At 35.5% G+C, this 15,262-nt stretch overlaps 1 protein-coding gene across 2 annotated transcripts in view; it reads left to right on the top strand.

Moving 5' to 3' along the window:
* The window catches only part of SHPRH (SNF2 histone linker PHD RING helicase), a 49,105-nt gene extending 34,159 nt beyond the window's left edge, over positions 1–14,946 (top strand). For both annotated transcript variants that reach the window (XM_064708399.1, XM_064708400.1), the window contains exons 21-30: positions 857–1,082; positions 1,975–2,118; positions 3,310–3,411; positions 4,227–4,298; positions 6,038–6,226; positions 9,686–9,778; positions 10,327–10,413; positions 10,859–11,037; positions 12,915–12,995; positions 14,222–14,946. In XM_064708399.1, coding sequence (XP_064564469.1) covers positions 857–1,082; positions 1,975–2,118; positions 3,310–3,411; positions 4,227–4,298; positions 6,038–6,226; positions 9,686–9,778; positions 10,327–10,413; positions 10,859–11,037; positions 12,915–12,995; positions 14,222–14,318 — 1,270 coding nt within the window. In that variant the 3' untranslated portion in view covers positions 14,319–14,946. The remainder of the gene's footprint in view (positions 1–856; positions 1,083–1,974; positions 2,119–3,309; positions 3,412–4,226; positions 4,299–6,037; positions 6,227–9,685; positions 9,779–10,326; positions 10,414–10,858; positions 11,038–12,914; positions 12,996–14,221) is intronic.
* The last annotated feature ends 316 nt before the right edge of the window (positions 14,947–15,262 follow it).

Raw genomic sequence — 15,262 nt, 5'->3', positions numbered from 1 at the left:
GAATGAATACATGCCACTTTCTCTCAAGCCATTATAATATGACCACACATCTGAAATGAAGTGGTGGCATGTTCAGAAAGCGTGTGTATAGATACAAGTATGCTAATTTAACACATACTCCTATTTGTGCAAATATTTATTTGCAGTCCAGCTGCAAGTGGTGTAATACCACCCTCATTCAGTGTTACAATGAGAGATCTCAGACAGGATGAAGCTGAAAGAAGGGTGACACCAGCATGGGGTGTCAGAGAAGTATGCAAAGTGGGTGGTACTGAAAGACATAGATTACAGTTCTCTGCATGCTTTCTTTTGGACTTCTCTCTCTCATATCCCTCACAGTGTCAAAATTGGATTGAAAAGTCTTGAGATTACTGAGAAAACATTTTAAGAAGTCTTTACCAGTGGGAGTTCTGTTGCTTCATGACTGCTGGAATCAGGAAGAATGGATTATTTTAAAATTAGCATTATTTGTCAAGGAGAGAACTGGAAAGCTGTACTGTTCTTTACTGTATAATACACAGCAAGTTTTCCATCTGAGTTTAACTGTAATTCTTGCTTATATAAAAAGTCAGAATTTAGTTTTTTTCATGGATGTGACATTAATAACTACTGAAAGATGATTTAGATGTGTAAGCCTTTACAAAAGGTATAGATGACTTGGGGCTGACAGAATGGCCTGAGGATTGGTACCGAGGTCACTGTGTTCAAAGCAAGCTTTTGGCTGGGTAGTAAAACACCTGTTTATATTTCCTTGGTTTGCATTATCCTTTAATCATATATAAGAAGGCTGAATAAGTACAGATGGATGTGGAAGTACCAGATCAGTGCTAAGTGCTGTGCTTGGTTTGTTTTGAAGTGTTAAAGGCCAGATGGCAATATTCGAGGAGATGATAGAAGACCAAGAGGGGCTTGTCGATGACCGTTTGCCCACCACAAGCAGAGGGCTCTGGGCAACCAGTGAAACAGAGCGTGCTTTGAAAGCTCTTCTTTCCTTTGCCAAAGCTCACCGAATGGATGCTAGGGTAACTGAAGAAGGGAGTGTATTCCTGGAGCTCTTTGAAGCATGGAAAAAGGAATATAAGGTACAGTAAATTACATGCTGATCAAACAGTTGGGTGGTCCATTTAATTTATTATAAACAAATTGCAGCTAAATATTAGCACATCTAAGTCGTATTCCTGAAATTAGGCCTTACCTACCAACCTTTTCCACTGTGCTTATTACAGGATTTGATTTTAAATTATTTATATGGGAGCTAATAGTTTCTAAAAGCTAGACTGGCTACTAATCAAATTACTAAGCAATGTAATTGCATCTATTAAGACAGCATAAAGATATAATTAAATGTGTTCATCTGTTTACTTGAATCAGAATGTAACAAGACTCAGCAAATCCAGCACTGGTCCATTCTGTAATTCAGGTTACCTTCAGTCTTGTGAAGAAGGAACACAGTTTTTTCATGTGCCTTTATGTTAGGAAACAAAAGATGCACCTAATATACCAATGAGAATGAAGACAGTGTTATGATTCCGTCTGTTGTAACTTGGAAATACTGATTCAGTGGTCTGTACTACTCCTGTATACACTGAGCTACAAGAATGATACTCTGTGAAATAACTATTTTTTTCATTCATCAAGGAGTTTTTTTTGTTTGTTTTGCAAGGCATTTTGTATCTGAATTTTTAGTTGCATTAATTATTGTAACACTAATTGCTGTAGAAGAAAGGAGCGACAGCTATTTCTAGTAGTTTATCCAAAGAGGCTGGAGAAGAGAGCAGGCAAAATGCCTATATGTCAGTATGTCTATACTGCTTGTTTTCCATTATAATTAGTTGTTGTTATGGCTGAATGCTGTAAAGAAATATTATCTGTTCCTCCAAAAGATTCTCGCATTTCATCTTACATTGTATGGCAGAGTCATGTAAGTGTCACTCAATTCAGTTCTGCTGCTCACTTGTTGGGGTTTTCCTGCAGTTACTTCATGAGTACTGGATGGTGCTCAGGGATCACGTGTCCGCCATTGATGAGCTGGCCATGGCGACAGAGCGGCTGAGAGTGCGTCACCCTGATGAGCCAAAACCAAACCCACCGGTGCTCCACATCATAGAGCCACATGAGGTAGAGTACTAGGCAGGAAGGAGTGGTTTCTTTTTGAAGGAACCTACCTCCTACAAAATTAAAATCTATATCTGGATCGATGTATAATGTCTATAATGTGTCTCTGTTTTCATTTCAGACAGGCTTGGTGGAGTATAGAATTTTGCTAGGTTGAGTACATGGGCCATTTTGAGCTTGAAACTGTTACTCTGATATATTCTGTTAGCCTTCTGACAGAGTGGCATGTTTCCAAGAGACCGCTACCCTTTCAGGAGCGGCAACTTCCTTTCTCTACAGTTGCCCAGTTTTCCAAGCTGGGTGGAAAATTAAGTTGACCTGATTCCTTACCCATATTGATACTTTTCACAAATACCTATATTAAACAGAAATAAGCACATCAAAGAAAAATCTTTTTTTCAGTCTTTTGAAATTTCTGAGCTACCCCTGACTCTGTTCATGATGATAGAAAAAATCTTGGGTTGATTTAACCTTTTAATTTTTTTTTGCACCAACAGAAGTGTATTTTCTATAGACACATTTTGTGCTTTTTTTCTGTGAGATTGAGTTAGATAAAATTGCTTCTTTTTATAAGGAAATAAATTTCATCTCTGTATTAAAACAATTTTTAAAAAGGAGCACTTTGCTTAACAAATGCCTAATAAAGTCTTAAGATTTATACATGTATGTGCAGCCATAAAAGAAACGCCCATTTCTTTGGCCTTTATCCTTCAGGTGCCTGCCTCTTCTGCAGAATTGAACTTCTCCACTATCAGCTGTAATTAATCTAAAAAAAAGTCAGCTTGATGTTTCTGTCTTTGTATAGGTTAAATCAAAAGTGGACATTTCTAAGATATATAAAGAAAATAATTGTCTCTTACATGTTGTTTTTTGAACCAGCAGTTAATTCTGGTATATGTATACACAATTGTAAGAAAAGAGATGATACATTGAAGGAACTTCAAAAGAAACTTCTGAAAATTTGGGTTATTTTAAATTAATTTTGTTTCTCTAAAGAACTAATAATGTAAGTAAAACAATAAAAAGCAATTTTATGTGCATTCTGCATCTCAGCCAATTCATGGTGCTGTGTTCATACTGGGTACAGGAAATGAATAGATATTCTGAATTTCACAAAAAAAAATTAATTTAAGCCGTATTGTAAAACTCAACTTTTTTTCCCTTTTTAACACATATTTAATGTTGTTTTCTTAGGTAGAGCAAAATCGAGTGAAACTTCTGAATGACAAGGCAGTTGCCAAATCACAACTTCAAAAGAAATTAGGACAACTTCTGTACCTGACTAATCTGGAAAAAGTAAGATTAATGGTTCCTTGATCTTTACCTTTCCCTGTGGAAGGGATGAAACCTACCATTATTTTTATTTAAAATTTCCATCTTAAAGAAATTGTATTTTCTGTAAAGATTGATCACATTTTGAAATTCAGTGTGCTGTTCTTTGTGTTACTGTGTGCTCATAAAATTATTTTTTTGCATTATATATTTTAGTTACTTGTTTAATTATATACTTATTAAACTATAAGATAGTTTTAGATGTGTAAAGTTTTCATTAAAACTAACTGGGCCATGTTTAGTAGAAGCCTTATAAAGTTATGTATGTCTCTGCATACCTTTGGTATTTTACTGATAGCTTACCTGAAACAGAAGGATAATCACTTTTGGAGTTAAAGTGAGCATTAAAAAAAAAGCAAAACAGACAACCTCCATGTATTATATGTTATTTTGATCATAGTGTTTAAGTGCATTTATGTTAAAGTAAGCATAGTTAAGCAAAATTTAAGTGGTTTTGCAACCATGTGAAGCTGATAGAAAATATGTGGAGTTTCTTGTTTGAAACTTGTATTTTATGAGGATTTTTCAGAGCTGTTACAGAGCTGCTGATGCCATCAGAAGGACTGCAGAATGAAAAGTGCTCCTTTTGCCTACCATAAGTTACATGTGTTTTAACTCCTCAAGGTGGACTTGAGTACATGGAAATGTTTTATATTTGCTCAGACAGTGTTTTGGTTTGATGTGGTTTCTTTTAAGGGTTTCATTATTCATTTTTTCTAGAAGCTTATTTTAAATATAGAATAACTTAACACAAAGTTGTTTTTTATTCTAATTTATAGTCTCAGGACAAAACTACTGGAGGAGTTAACCCAGAACCATGTCCAATCTGTGCACGCCAGCTGGGAAGACAGGTAAGATACTTATTCAGCAGGTTTTACTTTTAGAACATCTTTAGTTGGAGCTGAGCCAGTTGTGTGTCAAATTGTCAAGATCTGTTTTTAAATGGATGTTGTATTGAAACAGGGAAAATGAGCTGTTTCTGTAATGTACCAACCAGCCTCTCCCCTGAAATAACATCTTTCTCAGATGCAAGGTCCTCTACTTCTTTTAGCTTTTGACATCTGCTTAAGTGTTCCAAAAATGTGATTTCATGATTGTTTTATAAATCTGAAGTTATACTTCTGGCAGAAAGATTTCTTTCCCATTTATAAGCTAACAGAAAGAAGAAGTAGGTAAACTTCTATTGTATACTATTGTATTTTATTGTAATTGTTCCTATTGGTAGTATTTTTTTCTTCTAAAGAAAAGGATATTACATATGCACACAGTAGCAAAATCCAACAGAATAAATACTGGCAGTGTGTATTTCTTTCCCTGCTGAAGTGCAGGAGTTGAAATTCAAGTGAGACTTAATCTATATCATGAAGTACAAAGCCATAGTTTAAACTTGACTTACCATGCATTGGAGAAGAACATAAAAGGACTCGTTATGGTAAAACTAAATTGTCTCTTCCTTTTAGGGCAGCTATTTTAAGGAGGTTTAGCTTCTCTTTGCATTTTAGACATGTGTAAGCATGAACTGCTGTCCTGCCATGTTTCCAAAGTCCCCTCTGTGTTCTTCTGCCCAGGGTAATACAGGTTTTTACAGAGAACAACAGTTAGTCCTGTGAACTGCCATTATTCTTTATCTCAGAGCTGGAAGAGCTCACTGAAAGGGAAAATAACCTCTTTAATTTCTTTATCTTTTCTTAACAGCATGACTGTTTCTTTAGATGATAGCAGTTTTCATGTTGCAAAGAACTTTTAAAATACTTCTCATTCTGTTTCTGCACAGTTGAAAAAACCTAGCAAAGTGTAAAAGACCTGCTTAAAATCAGTGGTTTAATCAATCCCTTTGCTACTTGGTCCCATGAAAACTTCTAGTTATTCCTCTTGGAATGGCCTAAAGAACAGGCTAATACAGCAAAAGATGTTATTTTGAATTTCAAAACTACTGGTCTGCAAATTGTTTCTATATTATGGAAGGTTCCAGCTGACATGTAGATGCTCTAGACTCACAAGGGGAGAACAGCTTCTGCAATGCAGTCTTGTTTCACATACATTCTGTCAAAAAGAGATTAAGACACTGTATAAAATCTTTTTGTTAAGTCTAAAGATGCTGCCTTGGACTTACCAGTAGGGAAAAATTAAAGCATTTTTTCTATCACTTATTAAATAAGACCAATCTAGTATGAATGCACAGATAAAGAATTGTAGAAAAGGCAAATCAAAACATTTTTGTAATTTTTAAAAAGTATGTAAATACTTAATCTGTGTTTACATATAAGGCATTAAGAATCATTTTTCGTAGCAATGGAAGATTGTAATGTCTTTCCTGAAGTTCAAAACTGAGAAAATGCAAACAATGAACAATAAATTCAGAGACTTCCTTTAGATCATGAATGTCTCTATGCTGGAAAACTTTAAAATTCAGGCTTTTTATTAGCTGGAGTGCAACAATTGTAAAATTATCCTTTAATCTGATGAATATCATGAAAAAAACGTAATTTCTCTATGAAAATATAATTTATCATAGATTAGTACACTGTTTTTCTTTTGCACTGGCCCAAAACTGAAGCTGTGTTGCGTTTGGGTTTTTTTTCCTGCACAGTGGGCAGTGCTGACGTGTGGACACTGTTTCTGTAATGAGTGCATTGCAATCATCATCCAGCAGTACAGCGTGGGCACCCGCCGCAGCTCCATTAAATGTGCCATTTGCAGGCAGACCACTTCTCATAAAGAAATATCTTATGTCTTCACTGCAGAAGCTGCAAATCAGGAGGATGATATTCCTGTAAAGGTGAGTTGTTTGTGCAGGAGCTCTGTGGCCCAAACTTTAAGCAGTGCATACTTATTGTGTTTTGTAGCATACTGCATTTAGGCAGACAAGTGTACTATATGGTTTTATAAATTGTTTTTCCTAATGACAAAACCTCTAGACACAAACATACAGGAATTCAATCCTGATTGCACTGTTTTATCTGCATTTTTTACTAAAGGAGAGTTTTCATTGGGTTGAAGAGACAGCATCTCCATGAGTCTTTAGCAATGCTGACATATAGGTAGTACATAAGTTCATGTTTGCACTGCACGAATGTCTTATAGAATTATCATCTAGAAACCAAAAACCTGTGTTTAGTGCAGTTGTGGAAAAAATAGAGGATTCTGGGCTAAAGTGCAAAGATAAAATTTGATAATATTTTGGTTTAGATGATACTGCTGTCTTTTAATAAAAATATTATTATGATACAGCTGGATTAAAATATGATTGTAATGCTTGTCATAATTTTAATCTGATTAATGTAGTTAAAGATAATAACTAGTTGTGCTGACAGACTTCCATGATATCTGTGTGAGTCTCCTTGAACCTTGCACAATTTCTAGGGTTGCTACCCTGTATTGAGGACAATGCCACCAAATTCACAATAGCTATTTCAACCTCCCTGGACAAATGGAATTCCATTTTATGAGGATATGATTCCTAACTCGAATTATTAAAGTAGTTGACAGTATGTGGCACCAGGGGGAGTAAATAGACTGTATTTTTCAAGTGCTACTTCATAGAACACAGCTTCATGCAAGGATTTTTACATAGTAATTCCATATACAGTTTACAGATATCACTCTGTTTCTAACAAAATTTCAAATATGTTTCATAAATTACATTTAAAAATAACCAGAATAACCAAACTTCATAAATAAGACACAAAGAACACGTCATCTGCTATCCTGTGTAAAGGGTTGTAGTGTTTTCTTGAAGTATTTCTGCATCAAAAACATTGAACAAACCAAAAATATGAATTCTATGTGAATTTGCTTGAGCAAAGATCATTCTTAGTTAATGAAAAAATAAAAATTTACACTGTAGCTTCACTGTATTTACTATGTAAACAAGCAACATTGTTAAAAATAAAAAATTCTACCTCATATTCCTTTAAAGGACAGTTTACAAAGAATTACAGGCTTACTGTGGTTTCTATAGAATACTGACGTTAAGACCAGTGTCTTTCAGGATAGATATGAAAATTGTGTGATTTTTTTTCAGTGTTCATATTTTAATCAGATCTTCTCAATCCCTCTTAAAGTATTCACTACCTGCCTTTCTTTCTAATACTTAATTTTACTGACACTAACCATTTTAAGGTAATGCCTTAGATGCAGAAGGACTACTGTAAATGGAAGCATTTTATACTGAGAGAGAGATTGCTGGCATCCCTGCATGTTTTGGTTTTGTAAAAGCTTCCTGTGTCTGGTCAGTATTACAGTGGGTGTTGCCAGCCTGTCATCTAAGACAGAAATTGTTTGTTAGAGGGTAATTGTTTGTTAGGTTTGCTTCTAAAGTTAACTGTTCCGTAATTCATTTGATCTAGCCAATTTCTTTATAAATAGTCATTTGAATATTTAACAAAATGACTGCCTCATGGTGTAGGGGTAATGAGTAGGATACCATTTTTTAAGACAGACTGAAAAACAAGAGTGTTTCTGTTAGTTTCATCTCTCCATAGAGAACATAATTGAGATCTTTGTGTGTGCTGTGAGCCAAAGTTTTAGTCACTTGTAAGTTCAATAAGTATAATATGGTTTAACATAATGTAGACAAAAGGGATGGAGAACTTTATACAGTTATTTTGTTTAAAAAATAGAGGAGAAAGACTGTGCCCACTTTGGGCATTGTGCTGTTCTTTTCTGCATACTGATCTGTATGAAGTCACCTTTGTGACACCTGAGTCACAGGAATCTGAAGGGTAGAAAAATCAACAACAGTGGCTAAAGCTGCTATCTGCTATAGCAGGGGAAAATAGAATTTGTCTTAAGGTCTAAAAACAGTTTCTGAGGAAAAGACTACTAGAACATATTAGCCAGGATTGTCGTCACTCAGTCAGAGATGAACAGAATTGGAAAAGCCAAAAATGACCCTGGAATTCTGTAGGAAGTCCTAAAGGCTAGTCTCAGATCTCCTAACTGTGGGTGTTTATGATTAGCAGGCAGTAGCCATGGGGCTGCAAATGTGTCATCCTTTCAGACCTGCCAACATAAGCATTTCTAATTGTCCATGTGACTTTGCAAACAGTCAGATGGACAGTCAGTGTCTACCAGGTGCAACAGAAATGACGTGGAAGAAAGCTGGTTAGTTTCTATGTCTGTGACATAGAGTTGGAATCACTGTGGAGGATCCTGAGTAATAAAATGGCACAGCTTACTGCAGCCTTTGGTAAAACAGAAAGTCTTTCACATGTTAGCTGCCTAATGTGTGAGTGATCAAGGAGCCCAGCACTGGTTCCCAGCTTGTGCTGAGACTGCTGACATCCTTCCCCAGCCAATTCTGCACACAGCATGACTTCAGTAAATTTGATCTGTCATTGTACTGAGCCAACATAGTTAATTCAATGTTCAAAAGACAGGTGCAGACAGAAATAAAACAGTATTTGTCCTGCTGAATCTAGCACGGTTTGAAATGACTTTGTGTGTAGTAAGAAAGTAAAGGCTTCTTTAGAAAAGACATGAGGTAAAATTGCTGTAATAGAAAGTACGTATTGAAGGAGATGGAAAAAGAATTGCATCTCATTGGATCCTCTTGCTGACCTAAGGGGATACGGAAGAATACACAAATCAAAATGGACAAGATGTAGAATAAAGTATTGGATTCATTAAGCACTGAAATAGTTCTGAATGCAGAAAGATGTTTTCATTGCAGCTCACCAACATTCAATAATCAATTGTATTTACAATTTTCATACTGTTTTAAATATAATTAACAAGCTTCATAGTACTGAACTTAAGTTTGATGTTGCCAGAGCAAGAAACAAAAGCAACATAAATAACATTCAGGTATTTTTTTTTCTTGGTCCATTTTCAAAAGGTGTGAAGGTACGGGAATTTTAATGTGCATTTGAAAGACTCACTAAAGACTGTGCCACAAAGTTAAAGTGCAGGAGGCCTAATGGGCACATTTGGTGCCCCTGCACCGCCTGGGCCATCTGCTTTGCCTCATGCAGAACCAGAGGGTGTGTCTGTATGGCACTTCATTCTCCATGTGCTGCTCATGCTGGTACACTCTGCTGATCCTAGTGCAGTGTGTTATAAGGGAGAGGTAAAAGTAGTTCAGTGCTACTTCACCTGCCCTTCCTCAAGGCTGATGATTGTTAATTTTGTGTAAGGTGTGTAAGAGACCAAATATAACATCATTTAATAAAGCAATGAATGTGGAAGGAGTTTTTTACTATCCTACTTTACTAATGTGCTTCTTTGACTTTTCAAGGGAAGTCACTCCACCAAAGTGGAAGCTGTGGTCCGAACACTGAAGAAAATTCAATTTAAAGATCCGGGGGCTAAGTCCTTAGTTTTCTCAACGGTATTAATCACCATTTTCTGTCTTGTCTTTGCATGTGTCTTTTGAGTTTAAAGCATTCATAATCTTTTCAGGAGCTAGTTTAGCTACCAAAATGTTGAATCACTCAGTACAACCACTTGATTGTTTTGAGGATTTGTAGGTCAAGTCTTGTAACTGGAACAAGAATAATGATCACAGTCAGCAGATGTGAAAGCTTGTTTCTTTAAAGGGCAAACACTTAGATTTGTATGGAAGCAGTAGAAATTCTAGATAATTTTAAATGTGATGTCCAGATGTTTTTCATACATTGTAAAACTGTTTTTTCAATGGCTACCAATTTTTTTCATTCAAGTTATCTTTCTAATAACTCATCTTACTTAGTTTTATGAAAGATTTGGTTTCTAGCACACAATTTTTTTAAAAGAATTGCAAATCCTAGCAGTTTGAAAAGTTTTTAAATCTACTTTTTGTTAGGGAAGCTAATTATTATTTTTTAGTTGTCATTGCTGTTTGTAATGTTGAGTTACTTTTATTGTGTTGTGTGGTTTTGTTTTGTTTTTTTTTCACAGTGGCAAGATGTGTTGGATATAATTTCAAAAGCTTTGTATGACAACAACATGGTTTTTTCTCAGATCAATGGAATTAGTAAATTTCAGGTACATAAAGGATATTTTTCTTAAATTATTTTCAGTGGGAAAATCATAGTTCATAAAAGTTAATCTGATCCTTTTTACTTCATTGCTTCATTTCAGAAACTAAAAAAGCAGCAAATTTGTATGGCAGAAATGTTGATCTCCAGTTTATTAATTCTAAAAATTATAATCTCAAAAAGTCCTAGTTTAAGGCATTTGGAGATAAACAGTACATTCACTTTTGAGAAAGATGCATTGGCATGGAAGTTAAGGATGTGACACACTGATCAGTGTTGCAAGAAGTTCATGCCTTCCAGAGACTGTAATGTATCTGTTCTGGGATGACAGACCTGCAAAGATTGTCGATCTGGAGCCTGTATTAGCTGCTATAATTTGTTGAAAATATAGTCTTGTCCCCCACGCACTGCATTGGAGCTTCTGTCCCACTGCTGTGATGTTTGCCTTTTAGGAAAACCTGTCTGCATTTAAATATGATCCCAACATCAATATTTTGCTGCTGCCTCTTCACACTGGTTCCAATGGACTGAACATCATCGAAGCAACTCATGTTCTGCTCGTGGAGCCCATTCTGAATCCAGCACACGAGCTACAGGCTATTGGCAGAGTGCATCGTATTGGCCAAACAAAGTAAGATGTGCAGTTGTGTTCAAGGCTTTAGATGTGGTCCAGAATAGATCTGAAAAAACCTTGTTCAGCTGCTGCCCTATTTTATATGTGCCATTGATGCCTTAGTTTTTAACTTTGGACTTCTGCTTGCAAAAATGTCCAGAAATAGCTTTGCAGGTCTGAGTAACTCATCATTTATGTCATATATGGCTACGTTCAGGCATGGCCTTTCTGAGATTCCTTGAGAGGCTCTTTCTAACTGGTCATTCTCAACTCCAGATTAGGGGCTGCATAAATTGTTGGGGCTTTTTTGTTTCCTTGTTTTGGGGCTTTTTTTAGTTGGGTTTTTTCCCAAAAAGAAAGTTATAGCACATTCTCATTAGAACTGGCAAGTTTATAAATCACAGTTCTGCCTTTACCCTGTCTTTTTGAAGAAATTAATGAGTTTGTGTGTCTCTTGTTTGTTTCAGTGTTGTTGCTCTGACATAGGTAGTACTGAACACTTGGAAAAGGTTTTAGAAAGTTTGTCCTCAACTATGAGATGTATATGTTTTTTCTAAGGTCTCATGACTTTAGAAAAAATAATTTAAAGCCCACTACATGGAGAAGAAAAATAACTGCAGTCAATTCTGGAATAACAATAGTGTAGAATAATAGTGGTGGTTGTGTTCTGGAAATGAAAGCAAAGAGAGAGGTGAACATGAAGGAGCATGTATATGAAAGAATGTTTATGAACAGGTGGATATTTGTGCGTTGATAAAGATTTTGAATTAACTGTGAGGGCATAGAATTGTAACTGTGAGGGAAAGATTGATTGCAGCAGCCCACAGTGCAATTCTACATGATGCTGGGATGAAAGGTGCTGCAAAAACCTTGCAATAAAACCATCAAGATACATTGTACTTTTTAAGAATTAAGATTTCAGCTAGGCTTATTTTTAAAAAGGGCTTTGTTCCAAGTGCACAGAACATTAGGGAATACTCTTGTTTAGTGTCACTGGTGCAACTATTACCAGTTCAGTTCTTATTTACTTCTCTTTTTTGGGGGTAGACCTTTGCCTTTGAATCCAAAAGCATTCCTCCTTCATTCTTCTGTGAAATGTTGCCTGCCAAAGTTTCAACCTAAGACCTGAAAATCATCTAAGCATTTTCAAGGGTTCTTACCTTGAAAAATGTTTATACTGGAGAGCATGGGGTGCTTTTTCATTTTTATCTTTGGATCTGACTGTTTTCTATTTCACTTTCTGGCGCCTGTCACTTTTCTAAATTACTGCTTTCTTTTTTGAAATTTTATTTCATAAATAGAATGAAAATTTATTTCATAAATGGAATTTTCATTTTGTGGTGCGTTTATTGACATTTTGGGTTTTATATTTTACCAGTGTTTACCTGACTACAGTTACTGACTTCTTTAAAAAAATTGTTATATTTTGCTGTCTTCAAAAATAGTATTATTAAAACTCAGGGTATTAGGTTTAATTTTCCATCACATTGAGCTCGTGTCTCTTGGAATAATTTGTGACAGTGAAGTATGAACATTGTATATAACCAGTGGGCAAAACTCTTTTTTCTTTTGGCTCCGGAGGAATGTTTCTGTTAAGGACACAGAGAGCAGAACTTTGCCTTGTATCTACATTAGGATTTTAGTTAATACAGCTTACATTCATTTAGTGTGTGATCAGTAAAGTGAAAGTGTGTTTCCAGGGAAGCACTAAGCACTCTGAAATGTCAATGGAAGTTGCTAATCACTTCTAACATTCATTTCTTACAAACCAGAGGCATATTTTCAACACTTTTAATAGAACTAGTATGAGACAAAATATAGTTATAAACTTTGGCAGTAACAGTAAAACTTCTGCTCACTTATGGTGGCATTTTCTTTTTTTCAAACACATTCAGATCTACGATTGTTCATAGGTTCCTGATAAAAGCAACAATAGAAGAGAGAATGCAGACTATGCTGAAAACTGTAGATAGAAGGTATGTGTTGAATTTTTTTTAAATGTCATTATTGCATTGAAAATGAAAAGGTGGTTCTCCACCATACCTTTATTATGGTTAGGAATGTACATCTTATATATAAATTTTAGCTGTTCTTCAAACTATTTTGATTGGCAAAACAGTTTTAAAACTTCAAAAGTTTTAACTTGGCTCCTGCAACTTGCAGCTTAAGGTGTTTTAATTCTCTGGGAAATATGTTGGTTATGTTTTGTGTATTTTATTTCATAAAAGCCCAAGTAATAAATTATGTATTATGGTATAATTTATATTTTCAGTTTACCTATGTTCATTGGTATAAAAACGTTGCAATTGATGGAGTAACACTAAGCCTGCCACCAGAGCAACAATGTGTTATAAACTCTAACACAGGACATGGGTTCTTTCTTTTGTTATTTTATTTTTTTAATCCTAAAAACCTCATCTGATGGTGCTGTGTCACACTTCTTGGTTTCACAGGCCATGCAAGCATTGCCCAGATGCTAAGTCAATCATATGACGCTGATGTGCAGACACAGAAAGCAGTTCTCACTGTGGTTTATCTTTCCAAAATCTATAAGCAGTGATGGATTGGAGTGGGACCAAAAATGCTATTTACGTTCCTTATTATGCAGAAAGTGTAAGAGGCTTGTACCTTTTAACCAGATGGTATACACATGACAGATCTAGGAGGAGGCCTTTGTTTAAGGAAATTTTCCCTGTTACAGATCACGAAACTAAAAATTACATGCACATCTTTAGCTGTAGTTATGGAAGATTTCAGATTTAGCTCTTCAAGAATGATTTATTCTCCTTATCCGTGAATTAGCATTACTTTTGCACATAAAATTTGGATAAATGTACAGTGGTTGAATGATCCCATGAGGGCTAATGTTTTGAAAGTGATATTAAACCTCATGCTTGGAAGCTCAGGCAAATCCCTTAAATGTTAAGAGGTCAAGGTGGGTTATCCCATGTTCTGCTGCCTTTGCAGTGTTTGGTGTTGAGCACACTGGGGACAGTAGATGGACTTTTTATCTTACTTAAAATTTGTGCAGGAGCAGTAGCTGATGAGTGTATGTGCATCCTGGACAGAAGGTGTGCTTTCCTGCTGAGCTTCAAAGCTGGGCAGGTATTGACAGTGAACTGTGTGCTCTGTCTTCAGTGCACTCAGATCATTTCTTACACTGATTCTTTCTCTGATTCCCACATGCAATTTTTTCCCACAGCCACACGAGCTCTTCCATGAAACAGTCAGAAGCCTCAGTGTTGACAGTGGCAGATTTGGCTGACCTTTTCACAGAGGAAACTGAAGAACTTGAGTAAAAACATTGGTTTGACCTAATGAAATTGGAAAGTACCTGACCCAGTAAGCACCAGGATAAAATCCACTTGATCTGTCATTCCTATAGACATCATCTAACATTTGTCCATAAGAGAGCAATCGGAAATAGAGAAGTCTTAATTTTTACTGATTTCTTCTTTGGTAATATTCATAGCAGCACACACTTCTGATGGCACTGGATAAAAGTTGCACTTTGCACATTATGCAAATATGGATTTTTTTTTCCCAAAGAGAATTTGAGCTGGATGCTGAAACCGAGATCTTGGACCCTTGGTTGAGAGGATTTTTACCATCAGGCTTGATCGGCTATTAGCTCAGTCTGAGAACAAAACTATGTGGGCGGTTGGGTGGGAAAAGGAAGCAAAAAAATACAAATCTAATTTTTTTTATTGTACAAAGAGTTGTTAGAAAGAATGATTGTAAATTAATATTCTTCTAGAAAAGTCTTGTTAGATTTAATGCAGAGTTATTAAATGTCTTATTGTTAACACTTCAAATTACAAATGTTTACTAATAGTTTGGATATTTGTATTAGGCCTTTAGATATTCATAAAGACTTTTGACAGCTAAATATTTCATTGTTAATGCTTACTCATGGCAAAAAGATGATGATTAAATTATGCTTTTTGTATGTGTGTTGGTGTGGTGATCAGTTAAAGACTCGAACTTACTGTACATTTTTTCACTTGAAGCTGTGACTAAGTTAGTGCTCTGTTTGAAAAAACAAGAAAAGCATTTGCTACAGAATTTTCAAAACTTAATTGGTTACACTGCTGATCACTTCGTAATTATTTGGTGTCTCTATGCATTGTCTCACCCTGATCTTTTTTCTAGTTCTTCTCCTTAAAGATGCATCAATTTAAATATACAAAATACATTAAATTGTGGTAGGCAGGCTAGTTATTAGGTGCCTGGTCTGAGTTAG

Source organism: Zonotrichia leucophrys, chromosome 3, assembly GCF_028769735.1.
Source record: "Zonotrichia leucophrys gambelii isolate GWCS_2022_RI chromosome 3, RI_Zleu_2.0, whole genome shotgun sequence".
NCBI lineage: Eukaryota > Metazoa > Chordata > Aves > Passeriformes > Passerellidae > Zonotrichia > Zonotrichia leucophrys.
This window is presented reverse-complemented; position numbering and strand designations above follow the sequence as displayed.